This window comes from Prionailurus bengalensis, chromosome E4 (assembly GCF_016509475.1).
Source record: "Prionailurus bengalensis isolate Pbe53 chromosome E4, Fcat_Pben_1.1_paternal_pri, whole genome shotgun sequence".
Classification (NCBI taxonomy): Eukaryota; Metazoa; Chordata; class Mammalia; order Carnivora; family Felidae; genus Prionailurus; species Prionailurus bengalensis.
Genome location: NC_057360.1, coordinates 21,351,592 through 21,379,556, shown reverse-complemented (window position 1 = coordinate 21,379,556; position 27,965 = coordinate 21,351,592). Strand labels below are relative to the sequence as shown.

Here is a 27,965-nt window from a genome sequence, read left to right as displayed (position 1 = left end):
TAGGTGTCGGGCTCTTCACTGTCCTATCTCCGCTAAGACTTCCCTTTCCATATATAAGAGTTTGATAGACTTTTGGTCCTTCTAGTTCTAAAATAATAGTTCCATATATATATGTGTGATATATATATATATATATATATATATATATATATATATATCTCACATTGGTCAATGAATACCCAAGGATCAGAATCCAAGTGATTGGAACACGATGCATCCGTGTTGTGTATTTTGCATTTCTGAGATTGAGTGCAGTATTTCCCCTGCAGCTGCCCCCCTGCCCCGGGGGTTCTTCTCCTGGGCAATGGCCGCATCATCTGCTGGGAGCAAAGCTAGAAACACTAACAGTCTGACCACACTCCTTCCTCTTTTGTGCCTAACGTCAGATCAGTCACCAGCTTCTCCTTGTAAATGTACCTTGATTCTGTTTCTCTCCTCACAAGCTTCGCTTTAGGGGGTAGAAGAAAGGAGGAACTGTTTGCCATTCGCACCTCAGAAGAAGAGGATACCATGACTATTACAGATAAGATGGAACTGCTGAAAATACTTGAGCTCATCTCTGCACATGCGCTCCATGATTTGGACGTTGATTTTGCAAATGAGACTTTGTCACATATGTAGAAAGGAAAACCTGATAACAGTAGGAAATTTTTATTTAACTCCAGTCAGAGCATCCCCACACAGTTCAGGTTCTGCTCTGCTACCCATGGGGGCTTCTTTCTTCACTTTGTTTCTTCTAAAGCCTTGAATTGCTCCATGATCTAATATCTTTGCTCCATGAACTGCTCAGTCTTCTGTCTCTAACTTCTTCTTTGATAATTGTCATCACTGAGAAACAATGTCAAACAAAAGACACCTCTTCTCCCTGGCAATCTCACAATGCCTCCACATCATCCTCTGTCCGTCCAGTAAATATTTCCCTCCATCCACTCCCTATGCCTTTGTCTGTTCTTCCCACTGTCTTGTCCTCAAAAGACTCTAAATTTTACTGGAAGATGTTGGATTGTACTCACCATGTGCCTGATAGTCTTAAGCAGTTGTTATTAACCATTTTGGTCTCAGAAATTCATTATACTCTTAAAAAATATCATAAACTTCTAAAAGATTTTATTTATGTGGGTTATCTCTATGGATATTTACCATATTAAAAACTGAAACTGAGAAAACTTATTTAAATGTGTATTTATTTTAAATACATTGATGTTGGGGCACCTGGGTGGCTCAGTCGGTTGAGCGTCTGACTTCAGCTCAGGTCATGATCTCACAGCTCGTGAGTTCGAGCACCGCGTCGGGCTTTGTGCTGACAGCTCAGAGCCTGGAGCCTGCTTCAGATTCCATGTCTCCCTCTCTCTCTGCCCCTAACCCACTCAAATTCTGTCTCTGTCTCGCTCAAAAGTAAATAAAAACATTAAAAATTTTTAAATATGTTGATGTCATGTTAATATAAATAACATTTTATGAAAATAATCAAATTTTCAAGAACCAAAAAAAATGAGATCCATTTTTACAATTATCTTTGTTGTTTGACTTAACAGAAAACAGCTGGTTTCTCTTATCTGCTTTTGAATCCAATCTGTTGCTATATCACACATCCTGTAATTTCTTGAAAAACTCCATCACACACTCGTGAAGTAATGAGAACAAAAAAAGGCAAATGACCTCTTACTGCTATCATGAAAATAGTTTTGACCTTGTGGACACCCTGAGAGCTGTGTACACTTTAAGAGCTGTTCCCTAGAGTCGAGAGAGAAACCACCAGCTCTCTTAAGCAATAATGGTTGAGGACCACAAAGAAAATGACAATCTCTCCCTCTCCAAACAAACACTTGTGTTTTAGTCATGTTGCAGACAGCCTTTGCTTCTCTACTGGGAAAACTCTTGGTTGACTCATGCTGCTTCCATTTCCAGACCGGCCTCCTTCCCTGCCCTCGTCCCTCCCTGTTGAATAACTGTGCATCTTTAAAATTAAGAACCGGTTTCTTTTTTTATTTATGAAGCTCTCTCTACCATTTCAGTTTCTCTGATTGGAATTCACCACACTTTCTGGACCTCACGTACTCCCAACCTGTAGCACTTTATTTTAGTAAGGCATGTTAGCATGAACCCCAATGTAGGAACCTGGGGTTTGACTCCTGACTGCGATTTATTAGTTGCATGACCCAGAACAAGTTTTCGAGGTCTTGCTTCCAAGTACCTTGGTTGCTCACCTATAAAAGAGCATAAAATCCTATAAACCTGTAAAATCTTCATGTGGATTTTGTGGTAATCAAATGAGATAATTTCTATGAAATACTTAGAACAGTTCCTATCAGATAGTAATTGCTCAACAGATGTCATCTGTCCCTATTCGTACTATTGTCATAATTATTATTATGTTTCTGCCTCACTTGAATAAACTATATTCCCCAGATCCACCTGTGATGACTGAAAGATAGAGACTGCTCAATGAGATTTATTTAATAGATTAAAGAGTAAATAAGATTTTTAGGTCTTGTCACATTCTTTTTTAATTGCTTGAATAATAGCATGTATTTTGAAATGAGTCCGCATAAAGGAGTAGTAAGAATTATGCGCCAAGAGGGCACAGTGCTTACTTAACTAGAAGTTACCAGTTAATAGGCCTTATGCAAGTAATATCACCATTGTAGAACTTCCATCTGCAGAATAAGCAAAGACTTTTTTGTTCACCTTACAGGATTTTTGAGAGGATAAAAAAAATGCACCCGAAAGCAAGCCAAAAACTGCAAAGGGTCAAGTAAATATAGGGAGTTATGGTTGTCGTTATTTTTAAATAGAGTTAGTTGGTGTTTTAGCAATGTCTGCCTTCTAAGAGACATTAATTCTTGATTGTCTTATATGAAACATTTTCCTTTTTAAAAATTAGTCATTATTAAGGTATGATGGAATTTATAGTTCCTGATTACCAAATGTAGAACATATAACATAAAAGTTGAAACAAAACAGAAATGTATTTTATGGCTTCACAAATGATCTCTTTGTTTCATCATCCCAGGTGCCTGTGGTGGCCATACTGGGCTCAGGTGGAGGGTTCCGAGCCATGGTCGGATTCTCTGGTGTGATGAAGGCACTATATGAATCAGGAATTTTGGACTGTGCTACTTACGTTGCTGGCCTTTCTGGCTCCACATGGTTAGTATGCATTTTAAATCTTAGTTATATCATGCTAAATGTTTTGCATTTATCTACCTCAAATTAGAGGTATATTAGAAAATTAGAAAATTAGGTAATTAGAAAATTAACCTTAACTTCATGTTACTGAAGTATTGCAGCTTCATTGAATAATTTGCTTCTTAAAAACATTTTTTTTACGGCAAATTCATACATAATGATGACTCTTGTCATAAATTTACTCCCTTTAAGCCTGTTTGTAACTTAAAATGCAGTTAAATGTAAAATTTAAAAATAGATCAATTGAAATTCTATATAAATATCACAGAGGTGGAATAACATACTCCACCCGTAATTAATTTAATCTTCCTATAATTTTCTGATTTGTAATCTTTCAGCAATCATGTCTAAGTCTCCATGATTCACTGGGTATTCATTTTCTTCTCTAGGGCAAATAGAATGAAATTCAAGATACCTTAGTATATAAAAGAAGAAAAACAACTTTTGAATGCAGAAATGCAATAAGTTTCACTGATTTGCATATAATTGTGAAATTAATCCTTTAAATGTATTTATGCGCAGCTAAATCTGGATAGAAACAGAAAACATCTGCATGTATAATATTTGTGCACTGTAGATTTGACTTTTCACAAACGTGTATGAAACATGTTCAAAGACTCTACTGTGTACTTTTTGGTTTGCCTAACTCATAGAAGCACATTGAAAATCAAATATTAGTTCTTCCCCAGATGTCTCAACTATGAGTGTCACCTTATTACAAAATGTCTGACTTTGACTTACAAGGCTTTTTAATCATGCAGCCATAGTAAAGTTCATCTATTATAATACTATACTAAATATGTCTAGCACTCTAAAATTTCTGTACCTTCTCATCCTGTGAGATGGATCTGAGTTTTTTCATTTTTCAACTAAAGAAAATTTGACTCAGAAGCCAAGTGATTTGAACCAGCATGTAAAGTCAGGCTTTTGATCCTCTGTTCTAGCATTCTTTGAATTAAACCATAACCTTCTATTGGACAGGTATAGATTCTACATAGAGATTCACCTATAAAGAGTCTATAGTTTCTTAAATATTTTGAATCAGATTCTTTAGCTAAGAAACAAAAACTTAGAATTATGGTTGCCACCTTCTTTGTATGTACCCTCAAAATGATTTATCTCTTTTGAAAAAAGGGTGTAGCCCATCATTATTCTTTCCCTTGAAGGAAAGAACAGGCATCTGCCTGTTTAATGAGTAATATGATGGAAAAACTTGGACCCTTAGATTAATTTGCCTACTCAAGCATTTTGTTATTACTCTTTGAATGGCTTTCTTTCTCTGAATTCAATATTTGTTAGATCCCTGTGGTCCATCCCTGACTGACACATTACAGGAAGCTTACTTTCTTAGACTCAGCTAGTAAAGACAGAGCCGGTGTGATTTGGGGTGCTGATTTGAGGGTATAATAATGCATGTTTAGGCTTAAATAGAGCTGCAGTCATTGAGTTGGTTATGGATTTGGGGCAACTTTGGGCAACATCTTATATTCTGTCGGGATTCGAAAAACAAGTCCTGCAAAATGTAATTAAGAGAATTTTAAATGTTACAGGCCAATCATTTAAACATTTACAGACCGTGCATTTCTATATACAAAAATTTCTACATACAAAAAAATTGTCTAAATTCCTCAAGATTAGCCTTCACTAATTTATTCTGTTTCCTTAAAGGACACTCACTCCTAAAATCCTTACAATTGATTTTCACCTGAAAGCACCTAATTTTCAAATATAATGGTGTCTTGAAATTCTTTTTCTCCTTGACTTTTTAGGGGAGCCAGGGAGGATGAGGTTGGCAGTTGGGACATTTCACACATTAGCTGTCCCTCTTACAAATCCCTCCTACTATGCCTTTTTGTTTTTATTTCATCCTCTCTTATTGCTCTGCCCTCCATACTGTCTTTACTACTTTCACTGCTTTTCTCCTTAATGTGAGGAGACCTCCTTTTTGTTCTGTTATATCTACACCCCACCCCCTTGGTAATTTCATCAATTTCTACCACTTCAGCTATTACTACCAATAATTTAGTTCATGGGACTCTAGAACACCCCGAAAGCTAATGGACCAAAAAGGGAAGGAAATCCCTAATGGACAATGCAAAGTAGCTGTCAGAGAAGAGCATCACATAAAAAATGACCCAGAGGTCAAGGGTGGAGAGTACTTCAAGAAATAGTGGGTCTTTTAATAGAGTGAAACATGGGTGAGAAGCTTAGCTTAGAACTGGGTTTGGAAATCTTTAGTGGTTTTAGCAAAAATCACTAAAGGAAATAAAGAAAACTCTTGATCTTGAAATTGCAAGTAAGAAGTGAATAGAAGATGAAGAAAGGTGGGGAGGTAAACCTTTCAGGTGCTGTATTTCAAGAAGGGGAATATAGGAACTTGGGGAAGGGTTTTGGTTTTGTTTTATTTTCAGAATTTCAGGGACTTGGATATTTTTGTAGAAGTCTGAAGTAAAGGAAATAATGTAAAAGGATAGATGGAAGGTAAAGAAATAGGTGGTTTGTGGATAGAAAAAGATTCAGACAGAGACAGGATGGGACAAGAGAAGAAGCACAAGTGAAAGCTGTTCATTGTGGAGAGAAGAGATACTTCCTGAACAGAAGAAAAGGTGGTCAGGATGGTGCATGTTCATTTTCTCTTGAACAGTATAGGCAAGAAGGTAAAAAGTTCAAAGGAAGGAATTCGGAAAGACTTGGATAAACAAATTACACTCTTGAGTTGTGTAAGTTTTTATATTCTGCTGACACATGACCATTACTTGGCACAAATGAGGTAATACGGAAATATTTGGAGAAGCCCTGGACCTCCCAAAAAGGTTTCTGTGATCACAAAAGAGAATTTTATGTAGGACAAAGGCTTCCCTTGTAATTGCTACTACCCTTATGGTAATTATTTCTGAAATTATTTTGGGATGATACTGTGCTATTCATTACATATAAATGTTAGCCAACCAGTTGGCACAACTCTCTTCCCCAGTACAGCTTCATCTGCAGAATGATAAGGGGCTGTGGGCTCTTGACTGCCACGCTTGTATGACCTTGCCATCTAAAGACAAATCAGAGTAGCTCTGCAAAGATAGCAGTGGGGCTCAGTCCATTAAAGTGACCCAAACGGAATTCAAGAAGGAGAACTTTCAGTTCAGGAGTCTGAAGACTTCCAGCAGCATTGAACAATGAAACAATTTTAGGGGATGTTGTCAGATAAGAGGTGATAGTCTAAAAGATCAAGGTGTAAGTTAGAGAAAAATATGTTGTTTGGGGTGGTGACTGTGCTTGGCTTGTTCGCTTAATGAATCTCTCCAGTTTATCACACACTGAATGACTAAATGAAGATTTGCATAAGTAACTGCCTTTTGAGGGGAAAATTAATCTAGAGATTGCTTTAGGGTTTCAGGCTATTTGCTTCACAAATGTCAAGGGTCTTCTCAAGCCATTCCGAATTTTAGTACTTTTGAGACTTGCTTTTGACACTTTTTTAAGCATAGAAATTCTATATGTTTACCCCTAAGGATTCTGATTTGGCAAGTCCTTGGGGGCCAGGCACTGATATTTTAAAACATTGGCCAGGCTATCTGGAGGAAGAAACTGCACTGAGAATTCCTTGTGCAGTTTTGACATGATTTAGGTATTAGAATTTCACACCTAGCCTAAAATGCATTCGTATGGAGGGAATGATGTGTTCCATCATATAAATATGTTGAAAAATTAGAGGCCAATATCTTCAGATTTATAGAGAAATAAGTTGAGGATCCTTCCATTCATTAATTAACTATTTGTAGAGGCCCTGCTATGTCTAAGTCACTTAGTTTCAGAAATTTGATTGGTATAATTGGGAATCACATATTAGTAAAGAGATGAAAATTAAGACTTAACTATAGAGTTGCAAACTGGGGTGATGTTTGTGTGCTTTAGATGGTAGCATGTCCACAGAAACTAGTAACAGTGAATCCTGCCTTGGTGCAACCAAGGAAACAAAGACAGCTATTTAAAGAAAACTGGCCATTGCCTACCCCTCCATCTTTAGCATCACCAAAGCTAAAACTCAGGTCTTGCATGTCACCATGATGACATCATGAAGAGTCTGTCCAATTCACACTCATGAATTCTAAAAAATAAATGCTGAACAAGCAGAGAACATTAACCCAGTGCCAAAGGCTGAGGTATCTAGGTCTTTTTGTCTTTGGCTAGGGCTTGTATCCTCAAACCAAGTGCTTCATAGTAGGGAAAGAATCAGAGAGGGAAAGGGGGAGAGAAAAATTCCCTCAAGTGAATGAGTTTCCTTCAGCATTTAGAGAAAAGAAATGGACTACAACCTTCCTACATGGAACAGAGAGAATTGGGCTGACATCTGTATACTTTTTGGCCATTTAAAAAAATCTACCTCTGAAACTGTGGCACAAGTCCTAGCTTCTGAGCAATCCTCAAACCCCAGAGGAAGGACTTTCTTGATCTAGAGCCAATGGCTAACATTGAGGAGAAGGGAAGGGAAGGGAAGGGAAGGGAAGGGAAGGGAAGGGCCTTCAGATCTTGCTGGGAACAATTCATGGGGCAAAGGTACTTACTAGAATCATAAGTTGATTCATTTAAAGACCAGCTAAGTAGAGATGGAGAAGGGAAGTCTTAAATAATGTTATTTCAGATTTGAGTAATTACATCTTTCTGCTGAATAGTTGGAAATGACAACTTCCAACAGCAGAATGATCATATTATTTCCTTTTTATCTGTCTTTTGAAAAGATTATTCTGAGGCTAAATTGTTCTCTACTGACATTAAGTGTTTGGTCCTTTATTTTTACCCTGCTTCATTAAGGAAAGGATTTAATGTATCTTATAAAGTAAAACTGGGTTGCATACAATAAGGATAGAAGTGAAAAAAGGTAAGTAAATATATAACTAGAAATTCAATTAAAAATTCATTCTATAACCTATAGCTCTGAAAACATAGGCTTGAGTTTAAGCTTTCTAAAGTCCAAGGCAAAATTGAACTATGTAAAATCCAATTACATAATATAATTTTTAAAAAGCTAAGGGCAAACCAATTGTCCATGGAGGTAGAAATTATTCTTGTTAATAAAACCAGTAAAGAAGTTCTTAGTGTTCCCATAAAGAATGAAGCATATTCTGGATAGTTCCAGAGTCAACCAGTTAGAGGCACCAAAAGATGTTTTATTTTCCTATTTTTATTATGTTCTTAAATACAAACCAATGCATTCCATCAATGCATGCAATTATTGAAAAGTAGGATGAGGTCCAGAAAACCAGGTGTTTATTGATTTTGATGAGTCATGTGATAGACCTTAGAATAACTACAGGAGTAGATAGACCCTAGTATCTCTCAAGTACTCTAAGCTGTATTTTTTATAGATATTTGGTAATTATCCCAGGCTTGAGTCTGGAGTAAGTCTTTTTTATTTATCTTTATCACATGTTTGGGGGGAATTTTAGGAATCCAATTTATGTAATAAAGATCTTTTAAGAATTCTTATTTGTTTTTATCTATTTATTATTAAGTTTATGTTATTTTGAGAGAGAGAGAAAGTACACATGTGCACACAGGAGAGGCAGAGGGAGAGAGAGAATCCCAAGTAGGCTCTGTCCTGTCAGCGCAGAGCCTGACACGGGGCTTGATCCCATAAACTGTGAGATCATGACCTGAGCTGAAGTTAAAAGTTGGACACTTAACCAACTGAGCCACCCAGGCGCCCCAAGGATTTTTATTTAAAAAAATTTTTTTGTGGGAGGAGCGCCTGGGTGGCTCAGTCAATTAAACGTCCGACTTCGGCTCAGGTCATGATCTCCCAGTCTGCGAGTTCAAACCCCGCATCGGGCTCTGTGCTGTTGGTTCAGAGCCTGGAGCCTGCTTCGGATTCTGTGTCTCCCTCTCTCTCCGCCCCTCCCCGACTCATGCTCTGTCTCTGTCTCTCAAAAAATGAATAAACGTTAAAAGGTCTCTCATCACTCTCCATTTGTTAACTTATAATTATTCTCAACTTGTCTCCAAAGAACTCTGAATCCAATAGAAATTCTAATTTCATGTGAAATGGAAGTAGTTTGGTCTCTAAGAACTGAAATCTTATTTAAGAGATTTAATAAGCCTATCAGGGGAGAAAACACATTTTAAATTCTCATTCTGTTATTAATTGGGGAACTGTGAACATTTATTTAAATTCATCAATCCTCTCTTTCCTCATCTTTAAAATAGAAGAATTGAAAGCATTTCAGGTCTTCAAGGCAATAGCTTATGTATAGTTAACCAGCCCAGGCTTCAGGAAGGGCAGGGACCCAGTAAGGGTCAGGTTTCTCCCCTCCCTTAAGGAAAGATAAACCATTATAGTAGGCATTTCTATTTGAATGTCAAGGAAACAGGAGATTAAACTATGCCCTGTTTTCTCTTTGGTTGGATGAAGGGGTGGAGTATATATTTCTTTCATTATTTTGTTTTCTCAGTTCGGTAGTTCAAAAACTGTGCTTTCCATGTGCTCGGCATTTGCTAGTCATTGAACTAGAGAAGATGAATAAACAAAGTTTTCCCAGCAAGAGATCACAAGACTAAGGGAGACAGATAAGTAAAGTCATACTTAATGTTCAGTACGGAGAGCTACAATACTAGAGATATTGGTGCACAGGAAGGAGGGTGGTAACTGAATGTTTATTGTCTAAATATCAAATACCAACTGATTTCCAGTATTACTAGAAGTGGCCAAATGGCTGGTGGCCAAGAATGTCCATAAGAAAACATTTACCTTGAAGACTTCTTTCTCTCCAGGATATCACAATCAGATTTGGATGCCCAGAAATTCTGAGACCTACAATTGGCAAGACTCGGGATTCTACCCAGTTGGCAATGGGCAAAATAAAAACAAAAATACATTTGTTAGGAGAATTAGGCATTCACAATAGTTTAGACAGCACATTTCCTACCTATAGTTAATCATTATGGAAAGTCAAATTATCAGATTACTTGACTGGTATTATATCCAGACAAGTAAGTTTATTTACATGACTTAAATGTGTTGTGTTCATCAGTCTCTGATAATCTAATAGGAATTACCCATTCCCAGAGGCTAGACGGTGGACAGCCAGTAAGCCCACTAGGGCATCCTCTCCTCTGGACTGGGCTTGGGAAGTCCACTATTTCCTTTGAGACCTCTCTTTTACTTTGCCTTTGTTGTGGACCAGCTCCTTTCTGATTGATACATTCTTTCCTTAAATGGATTAATATCTTTAATCAGACAATTAAGTTAACCAACCATTTCTAACATTCTTTATTTTTCTTTTTTTTTTTTTAATTTTTTTTCAACGTTTTTAATTTATTTTTGGGACAGAGAGAAACAGAGCATGAACGGGGGAGGGGCAGAGAGAGAGGGAGACACAGAATCGGAAACAGGCTCCAGGCTCTGAGCCATCAGCCCAGAGCCCGACGTGGGGCTCGAACTCACGGACCACGAGATCGTGACCTGGCTGAAGTCGGACGCTTAACCGACTACGCCACCCAGGCGCCCCTAACATTCTTTATTTTTCTTATGACAGAGAGCACCTGCCTTCTTTGGAGACTACTATGTGACGTCCTTTCTCATTACTAATCATCTTTTGTCTTCTTTACAGGTACATGTCAACCTTATATTCTCACCCCGATTTTCCAGAGAAAGGGCCAGAGGAGATTAATGAAGAGCTAATGAAAAATGTTAGCCACAACCCCCTTTTACTTCTCACACCACAGAAAGTTAAGAGATACATTGAGTCTCTATGGAAGAAGAAAAGCTCTGGGCAACCTGTCACCTTTACTGACATCTTTGGGATGTTAATTGGAGAAACACTAATTCACAATGTAAGCTATGGCTCAAACTGCAATCCTTTTAATACAAATCGGCCATGTATATCATAATGTTTTAATAAAACAAAATGATGCATTTGGTCTTTCTTTTAATTTATTTAAATTCAAGTTAGTTAACATACAGTGTAGTACTGGTTTCAGGAGTAGAACCCAGTGATTCATCATTTCCATATAACATTTTATAAAAGTCACTTGACTCAACTGATTCTATCAACAATGTGTCCTGAGTACGCATTGTCCTGCCAGACATAACACTTCTACATTTCCAACTAGTGCTTACTAATTCTTTCTGTGTATCAGTTTTGATGTATAGAGAAGTACTTTTGTATTCTTCAATACACATTTTGACCTCTTACTGTCCACTCCTCCACACCCCAATGGCAGTCTTTTTAAATAAAGGGAGGAATACAAGTAGTATTTTAGTGGTAGAGGAAAAACGGAGGTTCCCTAAAGAAAGCCAGAAAAGGGAATAAGTCACATGGAGCAAGCCTATTTGACACATGACTACAGTGTGACATTTCATCTGAAGATAAAGTGTGGGAGACAGAGTCTGTGCCAGGGAATCTGGGGTCCAACTGCTTTCTGGGCTTCGTAGCTGCCAAGTTCTTCTTCAGTTCAAATGTAGCCATAATCTTTAAAAGAGTTACGGTATTATCTGTGCTTTAAATGTCTGGTAGAACTCCCCTGGGAAGCCATCTGGTCCTGAACTCTTATTTGTTGGGAGATTTTTGATAACCGATTCAATTTCTTCGCTGGTTATGGGTCTGTTCAAGCTTTCTATTTCCTCCTGATTGAGTTTTGGAAGCGTGTGGGTGTTCAGGAATTTGTCCATTTCTTCCAGGTTTTCCAGTTTGTTGGCATATAATTTTTCATAGTATTCCCTGATAATTGTTTGTATCTCTGAGGGGTTGGTTGTAATAATTCCATTTTCATTCATGATTTTATCTATTTGGGTCATCTCCCTTTTCTTTTTGAGAAGCCTGGCTAGAGGTTTGTCAATTTTGTTTATTTTTTCAAAAAACCAACTCTTGGTTTCGTTGATCTGCTCTACAGTTTTTTTAGATTCTATATTGTTTATTTCTGCTCTGATCTTTATTATTTCTCTTCTTCTGCTGGGTTTAGGCTGTCTTTGATGTTCTGCTTCTAGTTCCTTTAGGTGTGCTGTTAGATTTTGTATTTGGGATTTTTCTTGTTTCTTGAGATAGGCCTGGATTGCAATGTATTTTCTTCTCAGGACTGCCTTCGCTGCATCCCAAAGCGTTTGGATTGTTGTATTTTCATTTTCGTTTGTTTCCATATATTTTTTAATTTCTTCTCTAATTGCTTGGTTGACCCACTCATTCCCTATGACCCAGCAATAGCACTGCTAGGAATTTATCCAAGGGATACAGGAGTACTGATGCATAGTGGCACTTGTACCCCAATGTTCATAGCAGCACTCTCAACAATAGCCAAATTATGGAAAGAGCCTAAATGTCCATCAACTGATGAATGGATAAAGAAATTGTGGTTTATATACACAATGGAGTACTACGTGGAAATGAGAAAAAGTGAAATATGGCCTTTTGTAGCAACGTGGATGGAACTGGAGAGTGTGATGCTAAGTGAAATAAGCCATACAGAGAAAGACAGATACCATATGGTTTCACTCTTATGTGGATCCTGAGAAACTTAACAGGAACCCATGGGGGAGGGGAAGGAAAAAAAAAAGAGGTTAGAGTGGGAGAGAGCGAAAGCATAAGAGACTGTTAAAAACTGAGAACAAACTGAGGGTTGATGGGGGGTGGGAGGGAGGAGAGGGTGGGTGATGGGTATTGAGGAAGGCACCTTTTGGGATGAGCACTGGGTGTTGTATGGAAACCAATTTGACAATAAATTGCATATATAAAAAAAATAATAAAAATAAATAAATAAATAAATAAATAAATAAATAAATAAATAAATAAAAGAGTTACGGTTGTTCTTAGAATGAAGATAATAATTACCTCCATAGAGCTTACTTGTTGTCGTTTATTAGGACCCAGAGATTTCTAGAAGAAGGAAGACTGATTTTTATTAGAAAAGTTTTATGTGTCTTGATTGGAAGTACTATTTTAAATAGTTTTCTCTCTGTATATGTTTCTATATTGAAAACCATTTCTTTGTTTCTTCTGTGGACAGAGAATGAACACTACCTTGAGTAGTTTGAAGGAAAAAGTCAATTCTGCACAATGCCCTTTACCCCTTTTCACCTGTCTCCATGTCAAACCTGATGTTTCGGAGCTAATGTTTGCAGGTATGTGATTTCCTCTTTCAAAGCATTTCCAGGAACCTTTGAACTGCGGTTTCTAATGATTTTCATTAGAGGAAGATCCTAAGCAATTTTAGTTGTCTATTTTAATGTATTTTCGGTAACATAAAAACATTGGAAGGTACAAGAAAATGTTAAACTAGATGATTTTCTGGTTGGACAGACTATTCCATGAAACTAATATACATTCCAGTTACTAATATACCTTCATTTAAATTAGTAAAATAAAAAAGAAATTATTAAAAAGTCATGAATATAATCACCTCGATTTTAGTTACTCATTCCTCAAGGACTTTTAACAAAATAGCATGCTTTTAGGCAATGCATATGCTTTTGCTTACTGCTTATATTTTCATTAAATTGGGTAACATGATGTATGTTTATCATTCAAAGCGCCATTTTCATCTTTATAATTCAGCATTGAAAAAGTACTAGTCTTTGCTTCTGGCAGCTGGCGAACAAAATACCTCATATTGTTAAATCTCACATGTAAATATTTGTTTTCTCTGTGGCCTTGCTTCTTGTTGGGCGCTCTAAAAGTATGTGACATCATACTTGCGGGGGCCTTTGCTGGTCCTAATCTGCAATGTGGTAGCATTTCTGACTGTAGATGGTAGGGTTCATTGTAATTTTAGGAAAAGTACCTCAGTGAAATCAGTCACTCCATGAGCTTAAAAAAGTCATTGTGAATGGAAGGTAATTAACAGATTTGTAGCCAGAATCCTTTTGCAAATTTTACAAGGTCTCACTCTTTTCAACTGACTATTCCCAGGCAAGAATTTTGAATTGTTTATAAAAAGCAGTGCACCTGGAATTCACTCATTCTAATCTTTATCAGTTAATTGAATAAAACTTTCGTCATGCTTATGATTCAGAAATCACTTACTATATTTATTATCTTATTCAATTTTTACTATAACTCGGGAAGTGAGGTATTTTTAGCTCTGCTTCTTAGAAGCAAAAACAAAAGCTCAGAAAAATTAAATGATTTGCACATTGCCGCGTAGAAACTAAGCAGCAGAGCTGAGGTTTGTTCGCAAAAAGCCCTTGTTCTTTTTATTAAAATAATGGCTTCTCTGGTTACTGACTGTGTAGACGTAGTATGACAGGTGCTAAGCATGAACTCCCCTCCCCCACCCCCACAGTATATTGCCCCTGTTCTATAAGACCTTATAATCTGTTTGGGAAATCTGCAATCATTATTAAACAAGTTAAGATACAAGAAAGAAGTTACTGTGCATTGTTCCCTTGACCAAGTTACATGCCTTTTTTAGTCTCAGTTTCCACATCTGTTAAATGAGGATGAGACTCTCATAGTGTTTTCACTAAATAAATGATATAAAGTATGTAAAGTACATAAAAGCAGTGGCAGGCCCAAATTAAGTTTAAGTAAATCTTAAAAATGTAGTACTCTGTGAAAGCTGTAATCAGAGGTCTTGGATCTTAATGATAAATAGGATTTGTATATGAGAGGCAAATTTAATTTTCGAATGGGAGGTAAGGCACGCAGTAGGAGTCTGGGATAACCATGGCATGTCAGCAGCAATTGGGAGCAAGATCTTGAATGTAATGTAGCTCAGAGGGAGAGGTGAAATTTATTCACGTAAGAAAAGTAAGTGCCATGATGAAATTGGTTGTGTTTTGTTTTTGCTTTCCTATAGCTGTTGTTTTTTTGAGGTCCTGGAATATTTGGAGATGGGTTGATAAATCCTCCTAGTAAGCTAGTCAAATCTGTGCATAGCCAAATAAGCCATTTTACCCCACAGCATTATGCTATGGTCAAATAAGCACTAGACTAATTTGGAAGCCTTGTCTTATTTCTGAGCTGAAATACATTAGGTGGGTCATTTAATCTGATTCTTATTTTCCTCGTTATTAAAAAAAATGACATTAATAAATATCAGGTTTATATTACAGAGCTGTTAAGACAATCACATGAGACAGGCAGAAGACAGAATATCGTAAAAGAGACCTAAAATATAATAGTGTTATTACTATTGTTAAAATTGTGATGACATTTTGACAGTTACCTTTTTTCATTCTTAACTTTGAAGCAGTAGCAATTCTCAGTAGAAAATCTGATCGAGATAATTAAAGAAGAAGTAATATTTCAGCAAGTGAATATTTTGGATTCATTTAGAATTGGGAAAGGCCGTTTTATGTTCAGTTGGTCATCTTTTGACCTGGATGTGTCTTATTTGGGCCATCTGCCTAACTGTGATACTGGTACCAGGATGAGAGATACACCATTAACCTTCATTGTTAAGCTTCTATGATAAGGAGATTCAAAGCTGTTTCTTCTAACAGAGTTGGACAAAGCCATCAAGCATTAGTTATGTGGATCTTATACCCGATAAGACATTCAAAAGTGTATGTTATGAAGGTTCAAGTAGCTTGGGTTATTGACGGAAAAAAAGGAGACATGTCTATACTTTATTCTTTTAAAGTTTGCTTAGATTAAAAGCGAATATTCAAGGGAAAAAGTTGAAATATTATCTGAATAATATTTTTAAAAGCCAAGGAGCCAAATTATCTTAGCTTACAGAAGTTTGATCGCCTTTATTTCAACAATATTAGAGAATGTTTTTCTTCCCTTTAGAATAGTTTTAAACATTTTCCTCTTTTGAAGATTTTAAACAAACATTCATTGTTTAAACTGTTAAATATTTTTGACTCCTTCACTTAACTACACTGCTTTCGTTTTCATTTCCATTGGTCAGTAAATTGCATTTATTGAGTACAACTTACCAACATCATGTTAAATTCTTTGAGATGCCGTCAGAGTAAAAATATGGCATTTTTCCTCAAGAAAGTTACAATCCCATTAGCAAGACAAAAACAAAACATTAAAAATGAAAGAGCCGTACACATAGAATATTATGATCTGTTTTTTTAGTATATGTGCTGCTGAAGTGAGCACGAATATTATGGTCTATCAAAGTGTGTAGAACTGATCTAAGTGTAAGATATCGTACAGATTTATTACAGTCATACGGACAGCTTTATGAGGTGATGGAGTTCCGATTCCATTTGAACATGGAAAGATCTATCAAGTGGAGGTGAATAGTCCTCTTTGTGTGAAACAGGATGAGAAAATGCTCAGAAAGGGGGTCAAAAATATGTTTTCAAGAGCAGTAAAAAGAAACTAGACTTAGTACGAGCCAGTGAAGGGTGGTACATTTGGGAGAATTATTAGTGCCAAGTTACAGAAAGATTTGAATTCCAGACAGAAATATTTTTCTTCAGTTATGAAGATAGTGGGAAACATTTAGTGTTTAGGGGTAGGACAATGAAATTATTTAGTGTTTTTGAAAAAAGTATTTTGTTGATTCATATGGGTAGATTAACAGGGAAAGAAACCGGAAGCAGTGCTATCACTGTGCATTTGTAATAAAGTCCTGGAACTAGGGAGATATTGATAAGAAGAGCAGAAGATGGAGGTGAAAAGCCCAAAGGTTAGGGAAAGGTGGTAATGGATTGGTTTGATGTGAGTGAGTAAAAGAGTGGTTTCAATTTTTGAAAAATTTCTTTTTGAGGGCTGTAATAGTGTTGTTTACCAAAAGAGGTAGGCTAGACTGGGAGGAAAGGTGATTAATTCCTTTCCAGGCAAGCATAGTGGGATGCGACGACAGTGTATATAAGTGTAAATCCACAACAGGAAGTTGGAAAGGAGTAGATGGAGGTGTGGGAGAGAAGTTCAAGTTTGAAACATACGAGTTAACAGCAAAAGAATAATAGTCACGCACTACCATGGTGAGTTCTTGACTAAGGAATAAAGAACAATCTTACCTTGAGAATGCTTTAATTGCGTGTACACAAACCACAGCATTAATAAAGATGAGATTACTCGAGAAGTTATTGTGTTTCAGTACCCAAGATAAGGGGATGAGATTCAAAGATAGGTAATTACTTTTAGTGATACAGAAATTTTCCTAGCAGCCTCTGATTCATTGCTAGTCATATCTCACTAACTCCATGTAAATCATTTTAAAGCACATCACTTTATGAAGAAAGGTATATGTGCCACTTGGCTTTGATTTGAAATGAATTATGTGTTCTCATCACAATTGTGATTTCATAACTTACTTCACAGAAGTAGAATGTTATGATCTACCACTGAGTAAACAATAAATATACACCCGCAATCCCTTTTCTAAAACTAGAGATAGATGTTATGGAATTCAGAACATTTTAGATTTTAAAGTTTAAAAAAAAAAACTTGCCGTGTATGGTACATAATAACCCCCAGGGATCTTATAATCAAACAGAGTGATTTCTGTAATAGAATGTGTCAATATGCATATTTAGTGAGACAAAAAAAAAATAAGCCATACATCATGCAGGACTGTTTTTTTTTTCTGCTGAATGAATTCAGGTCAGATTTTACCACCAAATGAATAGCAAAAAACTTTGTGGAGTTTTAAGTTATCTGGATTTTGGTTTGTTTGAATAGATATTTAATAGTTTCAGAAAGGGGAGTGGATCAAGGAGAGCAGAGGGTTATGGGTTAGGCAAGGGTAGATAATGGTGGAACTTCATAGAGGATGGCCAATGAAAATTGACCTTGAACTAAGGGATAAGAAGGAGCAAGCCTTGGAATTGCATAAGGTAATAGCAAGCATTAAGGCACTGCGGTGTCAGTGAGCTTTCTCTTTGAGGAACATTAAGAAGATTTGTGTGGCTCAAGTGGAAGAGCAAGACCGACATAATGGGAGATTGGTTAGGACATGAGGTCAAGAGGCACTAGCCAGACCATTAAGAAGCCTTGTTGACCGCATTTTTGTGTTCAGTGTAATGGAAAGCCATTGGAAAGCTTTCAGCTGGCATTAGTGTGCTGTGATTTCTATTTTTAAAATTTTGTTCTGGCAACAGGTATCAAAAAGATAGCAGGGGAACAGAGCAGGGATGTTTTAGAAGACTACTGGGGAGATCCAGGGAGGAGGGTATGACAGCTTGTACCAGTGGGGTACAAATGGATGGTGATCCATGGTGGACAAATGGATAAGCAGCCAGTTTTTAACCTTATCTGATAAGAGAGTCTACAGAACTTGAGTTTTTGTATGTAAGATATAAAGGGGAAAGAACTGTCAAGGATAAAGTATATATAGTGGTATGAATATATGAAAAGTAGTGCCATTTGCCAAGAAAAGGAAGACTGAGAGAGAAGCAAGTGTAGGAAATGGGTGTCAGAAATGGGAATTCTTTTTGGATGCATAATTAAACATAGTGATAGCCATGGAAATACATGAAATGTAGTAGTGGCTACCATTTATGGAGTGATTAAGATGTGCTATTCCTTCTTCTGAGTTCTCTACATTTTTAAAACATTTTTTTAATGTTTATTTATTTTTGAGAGAGAGAAGGAATGTGAGCGGGGGAGGACAGAGAGAGAGGGAGACACAGAATCCGAAGCAGACTCCAGGCTCTGAGCTGTCTGCACTGAGCTTGATGTGGGGCTCGAACTCACGAACCATGAGATCATGACCAGAGCCGAAGTCGGATGCTTAACAGACTGAGCCACCCAGGCGCCCCTACGTTTCTTAACTCATTAGATTTTCACAATTCTATGGTCTCCTGATTTTATTCACATCCTATAGATTAGGGAAGTAAGACACCAAGAACACAAGTAATCTACCCAAGGTTGCACAGTTAGTAAGAAGAAAAATGGGATTTGAACCTGGGACTCTGGCTCCATAGCCTCTACTCCTAGAAATTATACTTTATTGACCCTATTACCATGTATTTCTTAAGACACTCAGCATAAAAACTTTGTGTTATAATCTTGTGAGTTAGAACAATGGTTAATAGGCAAAATTAAGGAAAGATAAAGAAAAGGAAAATATTAGAAAACAATTTCTTCTACTTTCATAGTCTACTTGCATTATCAGAGTTTAATTTCTTCTATCACCTTCATGGATTTTACATCTGAGTTAGCAGTTTTCTGTTTTCCATTCTTTAGAATTAACATGGATTTTATTAAAGATGTCTGAACTTTTAATGCAAAAGATATTCAGCTTGTACAAATTTGAAGGGATTTTTTTTTATTCTCATTTCAGTAAGTTTTTTCCACTGACTTCTCTACAATGGCATATACATAAAGGCATTTGGTTAAGTTTTAAAAAATATTTTAAATAAATGAAAATAATCAAGGCATTGTTGGAAGTGATCTTTAACAGTGTGCATTTCTATAGTATTTTCCTACTAATGGATTGTGCCTTTTAAAAATGCTTTCAGATTGGGTTGAATTTAGTCCATATGAGATTGGCATGGCTAAATATGGTACTTTTATGGCTCCTGACTTATTTGGAAGCAAATTTTTTATGGGAACAGTTGTGAAGAAATATGAAGAAAACCCCTTGCATTTCTTAATGGGTAAGTGATCAAAATCTACTCTTTGTCTGCCTGACTGTTTTATATCTTGGTGAATTCTAAGTTATTCTTCATTTTTGCTTTATTTTAGGTGTCTGGGGCAGTGCGTTTTCTATATTGTTCAACAGAGTCTTGGGAGTTTCTGGCTCACAAAATAAAGGTTCCACAATGGAGGAAGAACTAGGTATTGTAAAAACATGTTTCTGTTGACCATATTATGCTAAACTGGCAAATTTTAACATGCATGTATAGACAATTAAATCATCATAAAGACTGTAGTTATTCTGAAGTTACCAATAGCTTGGTTAAATCAACCTAAATATTTCCTGGAAATCATATGTATATTACTTCCTAAATATTATCCTGACACTGAGGTTGTGAATTTCATAAAAACTATCAATTCCTAAGAATAATTTTCAACTGGGCATCTCTATTCCTCTTAGTCATTAAATATCTAAACATACTATTTGTTTCCTTTTATCAAATACAGTTAGTTTTTACAACATTAGACTCATCAGCAGTTAAACACAATATGACACCTAAATTCACACTTGCGGGTTTACTTAACTCTAAAGTACTAACCCACTAGAATTCTGTTAGCTTCCTATAGCTGAGTCACATCAAGAAGGAGGAAAAAATTATTTCAAATCACACCTAGTAAATGAACACTAATGGTTTTCTTTAAATCTAACTTCCTGTCCCATAATAAGTTAAAATATAATATTTACAAAACTTGAAAAAGTAGACCAACTCATTTGAGGACCAGTGGTTTTCATTCGTTATAAGATGAACGACAGGAACTTTTATGTTTTGTTTGATGAGTAAATTTGACTCAAAGCAAACAAAATGAAACATACCTTCAGTGTCTCCCAAGTGCCAACCCTGTTTCCTTATGGCTACTTTGATTGGGTGTGGGAAGGAACAGTGAATGCTAAATCTGAATTGGGAGTCAGCCCATCAGCGACTGGGGAAGAGAGTCCTGTAGATTATCCGCACACTAACTACCTACTGTCTCTTCTCTGCCCATGAAATATCACAATCTATGTAAGGATAGAGTTAACAGAATAGCATAAATGACTTTTTCAACAATCAATTCATTTGAAGAATACTTGGATGTAAAAAGCTTAACGTAGGATTTTTTTTGACCAGCTGCCCTTAGCTTTTCCAGGCAGTGACAGTTGATTCAATTAAGTTTTATATGCAAAAAAGAAAAAAGAACACAATTGTAGCATTAATTAATGCACTACAAATTGGCTTATAAGTAGTGTTATTCATCCTGAAAAATTGAGTTTAGCTATTTGATATGTGTATTATGTTCACAGCAGTTCTCCATGGTCCTTAATTTTTTTATTAAATAGTATCATTTGTATTTTTGAGTAGCTCTTGATAAGTAATGGAGAAGTGATCTTAATGATTGCACTAGAATGAAAGATTTTAAAATAAAAATAAAAACAATAAAGAAAGCACTTTGCCTTCTGTCCTCTGAGCAGCACTCACTTAACAAGCAGTCAGGGTTGGTGGAAGTTTTGAGCCTGCTCCGACCTTAACTTACAGAGCCACATTCTCTTAAGAGTAACTATAAAGCCGAGTGTATCATGCTGAAATGTTCTGACTTGACTTTTTAAAATGAACATCACAGCGCAGATGGATAAATAGCCACCTAATTTTGCAGAAATCACTAACTCTTCTCAAAATTATGTGAAGATTTCAGAATAAAAGAGGACAGAAACAGAAGGAGCCCATGTTATAATGCTTGCTTCTCTGAGCTCCTTCTCTGTTGAATGATCCAGATACCTCTAGAGCTTGTTATTTTTTCCTCCGATGGCAGGAAGAGAATAGGACTGAAATAACAGATCCGAAGGTAGGTGAGACAATGGCTGAAGGCCAAGGAAAAGGAGAATGTTTATATTAAACAGCCTTCAGAATATTCTTTGCTGTTGGATGTTTCCTTTGAGGCCAGTGGTTTGGTGGCCTATTTACTTGTCCTCTGTGTCAGACTGTGAGGGGTATTATGTGCTTGTGATCCAGGATGCGTGTTACCTCAGATTAGGTAAGGCTTTCCAGAAATGAGACCAGAGAGGTGACTGAGGGGAATCTGAAGACTCCTGCTGATTCTTTTCATCCAGTGGCTGATTAAAGTTTACCTCTTAAAGGGGTGTTCAGAGGTTGTTTCTGTTTTTGCTTTTTCCCCTCTGAAGAAAGACATTACGGAAAATTGGACTATAATCCGATAACTAGAAATGAAATTTTTCACATTTTCTCAAGGAATTTTGAATGTGAGCCATCTATGCTTTTGAACAGATGGAGCTACATATCATGCGATAGTGATGGAAAATAGATATATTCAAATATTAAACTGTTCATCTCTTGAAAATAACTTTGTAAAATTGAATGATATTTTGGTGAACCGTTTTCTTAAAGGAGAATATCAAATTGACCAAAAAAAATGCTTAAAAAAAAAGAAAGAAAATTTTGTTCTGCCAAAATATATATAGGACCAAAAACATACCTAATGTATATGACACCCACAGTGGGTCATTTGCTAACACCTCACCCTCTTCTGTACAACAAAACTACCTTCTGAAATACTCATGAAATTAAATGAATAATATTAGTCTGTGAACACTCTTTTATTGAATTTCATATGTGCAATCATACCAGTAAAATTAAATAAATCTAAAAAGTTAACCTACTACCTCAAGCATTTAAAACCCTTCCGTTATATACTCTCATTCAGGTATGTGACATTTATGCAGATATAATAAACATACACAGAGTAATATGGGGAAACTATATGTTATACCTATATTTCTCCAAGTTTAAAGCCCCTAAATGATTCTAGAACGGAAAATTAAAAATTTAGAGTCAGGGTTTTTTTTTAAATAAAAAAAAGTCTATTGACTCATAGAAGGAAAAAAAAGTCACTGTTATATAGAAAGTGGTTTCATGTAAGTGTCCAAAGAAAGTTTGATTCTTCTACAAATGATAATAAGGATGGTCTGTGTGTTCTAAAAAAACAATGACTAGTTATTATGCCAGATTTTACTCCTGTCTTTGTTTTAAGGGTATATGGTTTCTAAGTTTTACTTTTCATAACCGCCCTCTTAATATGTTCTGAGAAAGCACAACTTTTTTGACACCAAAAGGCACATTTCAATAAGCAATTTTCTGTATTATTGAAAATCAAAGGATACCTTATATTAGTAGCTTTCATTCATTTTGAAGGAACTGTTCTGTAGTCTTCCTATAGATTTTGGTTTTGCCCTGAATTTTCCCTCAGAAACAGCCTTAAACATATTTAATTAAAGAAAATTATATCGTTTTGGTACAACAGGAGCCTCCTATGACCAAGTTATTCTTTCTGTCAGAATTAAGAGAAATAAAGATCCTTTCCTTTAAATCATGAAGGAGTAGTTTTAGACTAATTTTTCCTGTCCCAGGAAATTTGTTTTCCAGTGGGAAATTTGAAACTATTGAATTAGGTACTAAATTGATCTAAATTTCCACTAATAAACCTAGTAGATCTCACTTGGTGGTTTTCCTCAGATTACTTCCTGATGATAAATTTAATTGTGAGCCTTGACACCTGAGATAGTCCAATTGTTTTGTTTTCTTTCCACAGAAAATATTACAGCAGAGCATATTGTGAGTAATGACAGCTCGGATAGCGATGATGAATCACAAGAACCCAAAGGTAAGGGAATTTTCTCTGGCAGAGGTCCGTTAGAAAAGAATATGAATGTTGTGTCTGATTGTCTCACTGAGTGCTATCGAATTGTAGCTTTCAGTTCAAAGAGAAAATCAATGTTGTATGTGTAATAAAATGTACAACAGAAATATCCCTTACTCTTTTCTTGTTAATAGCTCAAAATGTTATCCATGGGACAAATGGAGAATAAACTAAGATGGTAGAAGTAACGAATTCTAGGTCTGATTAGAGCACCAGGCTTCTTGGCATGAAAATTGTGATATAGGCACATTTTCTAAGTTTATTTATTTATTTTTAGAGAGAGAGAGAGAGAGTGCACACAAGCAGGAGAGAGGCAGAGAGAGAGAGAGAGAGAGAGAGAGAGAGAGAGAATCCCAAGCAGGCACTGTCAGCACAGAGCCCAACGTGGGGCATAATCCCACAAACCGTGAGATCACAACCTGAGCCCAGATCAAGAGTTGGACACTTAACCAGCTGAGCCACCCAGGTGCCCTCTTATGGGAACATTTTTACATGGCTTTAAGTTAAAATTTTATCTTGAAAATTTTTATTATTGATAAAGTATCATGTGAAAACTTGTTCACACTCCCCGAGCCTTACCCCACTGTCAGCAATCTATCTTTTAGGAAGAGATCAGTGATAAAGTGGGGGAGAATTATCAAGAACTTTTTATTGTATATGTTATTTCTGAGTACAAATGAGTTCTTTCATGCTTCGACAAGGCAGCTTTGAGCTTGGTGTGGATCAGGACATCAATGATGAAGTCGGGGCAGGGACAAGGTGAGGATCAGGGATATTTGTGGCCAATGTTATGTGGTAAATGGAGTGATTTTTACATTTTATAACAACTGGGTAAGCATCCTACAACAGTTTGAATATGATCACCTAGATTTTAGAAGCTATTAAGTGTTTTCTTGCTCTAAAGTTCAAGAATTCCTCCAGCCGTGGTGTAGATGTTGGAAGAGCCCGTTTAATCCTTGCTGCAAATCAACATTTTCACGCCTGAGCTGTGACTTACTCATCAGATGAGTTTGTATAACCTAGGAGAAAGCTACCTTCTCTGCAAAATTCAGCAGCTACACAAGCCCACAGCTTGGCTAGCATGTAGTTTCTTGTAACGTTTTTAAAAAAATAACCTTTCCCTGGGCAGACAGAACTTTCCACCAGGCACTAGGTTTGACCACTGCTCGGTTTGCACTTCAGTCCCAATTTGCCCACTGTCCGGCTGCTTTATGCAGTCAGTGATTTGCCTCATTACATATAGTAGCCAGGTCCTTAGGCAGGAACCCTAAAAGAACCCTGCGCTGGAAAGAACTCAGTCCTAATTCCCTCTCCTTCATAGTTTTAATTTTAATTTTTTTAGTTGTTCAGGTCTTCAGGTCTTTTTATTATTATTATTATTATTATTATTATTATTATTATTATTATGAATTTCCTTTTAATGAAGGGAGCTAGCCAGTACAAAGGGAATAGACAGCATATGTCTAACATTTCTAGAACTGATATTGACATAAGGACTGTCAGGTAGACGTAATAATGGCTTGTTAATTATTAAGTAAATTACTATAGATGGTCAGTGCATTTGATCACCTCTGGTTACCCTAGGGCTGAGAAGTTCAAAGACCCTTTGAACATGGCTGCTTTGGTTTTAGTACCAGCCTAGTTTGGTGAAGGCTGTTGAGGATTATTTGGGGATTTCTAGTATTAGTTCTTAATATTCATTTTCTTCCTTTTAAATAAAATGTTTTTACAGTAGTTTTAGATTGACAACAAAATTGAGCGAAAAGAACAGAGAGTTCCCATATACTTCCTGAACCCACACACACACAGAGCCTCCCCCACTATCAACATCCTATATCAGAGTGGTACATTTGTTATAATCCATGAACCTACATTAACACATCATTATCACCCCAAGTCCAAACTTTAGGATTTATTCTTGGTATCATACATTCTGTAGGTTTTCACAAACGTATAATGACATGTATCTACCATTATAGTTTGATGCAGAGTACTTTCACTGCCTTAAACATCCCTCTGTGTTGTTTATTCATCCCTCTACCCCCACCCCACCCCAACCTCTGGCAACCACTCGTATTTTTACTATCTTCATAGTTTTGCTTTTTCCAGAATGTCATATTGTTGGAATCATACAGAGTATAGCCTTTTCATATTGACTTCTTTCACTTAGTAATATGCATTTTAATTTCCTCCATGTCTTTTCATGGCTTGAGAGCTCTTTTTTGTTTGTGTTGGTTTTGTTTTGATTTGTTTGTAGCACTGAGTAACATTCCAATGTCTGGATGTACCAGTTTATTTATCCATTCACCTATTGAAGGGCATCTTATTTTCTTCCAATTTTTGACAAATATGAATAAAGCTGCTACAAATGCTCATGTTCAAATTTTGTGTAGATATGTTTTCAACTCTTTTGGGTAAAAACCAAGAAACATGATTGCTAGATCATGTGATGGGCGTATAATTTAGTTTTGTAGAAACTTCCAGGGGTGCCTGGGTGGCTCAGTTGATTGGGCATCTGACTCTTGATCTCAGCTCAGGTCCTTTTTTTGTTTTTTGGGGGTTTTTTTTGTATTTTTTAAAATTAAATTCGAGTTAGTTAACACACAATGTAGTATTGGTTTCAGGAGTAGAGCCCAGTGATTCATGACTTACATATAACACCCAGTGCTCATCTCAACAAGTACCCTCCTTCCTTAATTCTCGTCTCTAATTTAGCCCATCCTGCCATCCACCTCCCCTCCAGCAACCCTCAGTTTGTTCTCTGAACTTAAGAGTCTCTTATATATTCTACACAATATTCTATTGTGTATATATGCACACACACAATAGAATATCACTCAGCGATCAAAAAGAATGAAATCTTGCCATTTGCAATGATGTGGATGGAGCTAGAATGTATTATGCTAAGCAAAATAAGTCAATGAGAGAATTCCACTCATATGTGGACTTAAGAAACAAAACAGATGAACATATGAGAGCGTCTGGAAAGAGAGAGGGAAATAAACCATGAGAAACTCTTAATGATAGAGGACAAACTGTGAGTTGATGGAGGGAGTTGGGTGGGAGATGGGCTAGCCAGGTGATATGATGGGTATTTAGGATTGTGGGTGTTGCATGTAAATGATGAATCACCGAATTCTATTTCTGAAACCAATGTTGTACTGTATGTTAACTAACTAGAATTTAAATAAAATTTTGAAAAGACAAAAAAAAGAGTCTCTTATGGTTTGCCTCCCTCTGTTTTTATCTTATTTTTCCTTCTCTTCCCCTATGTTCATCTGTTTTGTTTCTTTTTTTAAAATTTTTTTAACATTTATTTATTTTTGAGAAGAGAGAGAGCATGAGCAGGAGAGGAGAGAGAAAGAGGGAGACACAGAATCTGAAACAGGCTCCAGGCTCTGAACTGTCAGTACAGAGCCCGACATGGGGCTCGAACTCATGGACCGTGAGATCATGACCTGAGCCGAAGTCGGATGCTTAACCGACTGAGCCACCCAGGTGCCCCATCTGTTTTGTTTCTTAAAGTCCACATATGAGTGAAATCATATGATATTTGTCTTTCTCTGACTGGCGTATTTCACTGAGCATAATATATTCTAGTTCCACCCAGGTTGTTGCAAATGGCAAGATTTTGGTTTTTTTTGATCACCGAGTAACATTCCATTGTGTGTGTATGTATATGTATATACATATCACATCCTCTTTATCCATTCATCAGTCAATGGACATTTGGGTTCTTTCCGTTATTTGGCTATTGTTGATAGTGCTGCTATAAACATTGGGATGCATGTGCCCTTTCAAGTCAGCATTATTTTATGCTTTGGATAAATACCTAGTAGTGCAATTGCTGGGTCATAGGGTAGTTCTACTTTTAATTTTTTGAGGAATCTCCATACTGTTTTCCAGAGTGGCTGCACTAGTTTGCATTCCCACCAACAGTGCAAAAATCAGTGATCTCGGCTCAAGTCTTGATCTCACCTCCAGTCATGATCTCAGGGTTGTGAGTTTGAGCCCCACATTGGGCTCTGTGTTGGATGTGAAGGCTACTTGAAAGAAAGAAAGAAAGAAAGAAAGAAAGAAAGAAAGAAAGAAAGAAAGAAAGAAAGAAAGAAAGGAAAGAAAGAAAGGAAAGAAAGAAAGAAAGAAAGAAAGAAAGAAAGAAAGAAAGAAAGAAAGAAAGAAAGAAAGAAACCTCCCAAGTGGCTGTACTGATTTGCATTCCCAGGAGCATGTATAAGTGTTCCTGTTGCTTCATATCCTCACCAGCATTCAGTAATGCCAGTGTTTACAATTTGCACATTTCTAATAGATGTGTAGTGCTATCTCATTGTTGCTTAATTTGTATTTCCCTGATGACATATGATGTGGAGCATCTTCTCATGTGCTTACTTGCCATTTCTGTGTCTTCTTTGGTGAGGTGTCTGTTACCCATTTTTCAAATTGGGATGTTTGTTTTCTTATTTTGAATTTTAAGAGTTCTTTGTACATTTTGGATAACAGTCCTTTCTTAGATGTCTTCTGCAAATATTTTCCCCCAGTCCGTGTCTTGTCTTCTCA

General features: G+C 36.5%; 1 protein-coding gene across 3 annotated transcripts in view; it reads left to right on the top strand.

Annotated features, from left to right (window-relative positions):
• PLA2G4A (phospholipase A2 group IVA) overlaps positions 1-27,965 on the top strand; it is a 166,758-nt gene that overhangs the window by 105,221 nt on the left and 33,572 nt on the right. For all 3 annotated transcript variants that reach the window (XM_043569009.1, XM_043569010.1, XM_043569011.1), the window contains 6 exons: positions 3,014-3,150; positions 10,791-11,013; positions 13,180-13,294; positions 19,544-19,681; positions 19,770-19,862; positions 23,301-23,372. In XM_043569009.1, the coding sequence (XP_043424944.1) occupies positions 3,014-3,150; positions 10,791-11,013; positions 13,180-13,294; positions 19,544-19,681; positions 19,770-19,862; positions 23,301-23,372 (778 nt within the window). The remainder of the gene's footprint in view (positions 1-3,013; positions 3,151-10,790; positions 11,014-13,179; positions 13,295-19,543; positions 19,682-19,769; positions 19,863-23,300; positions 23,373-27,965) is intronic.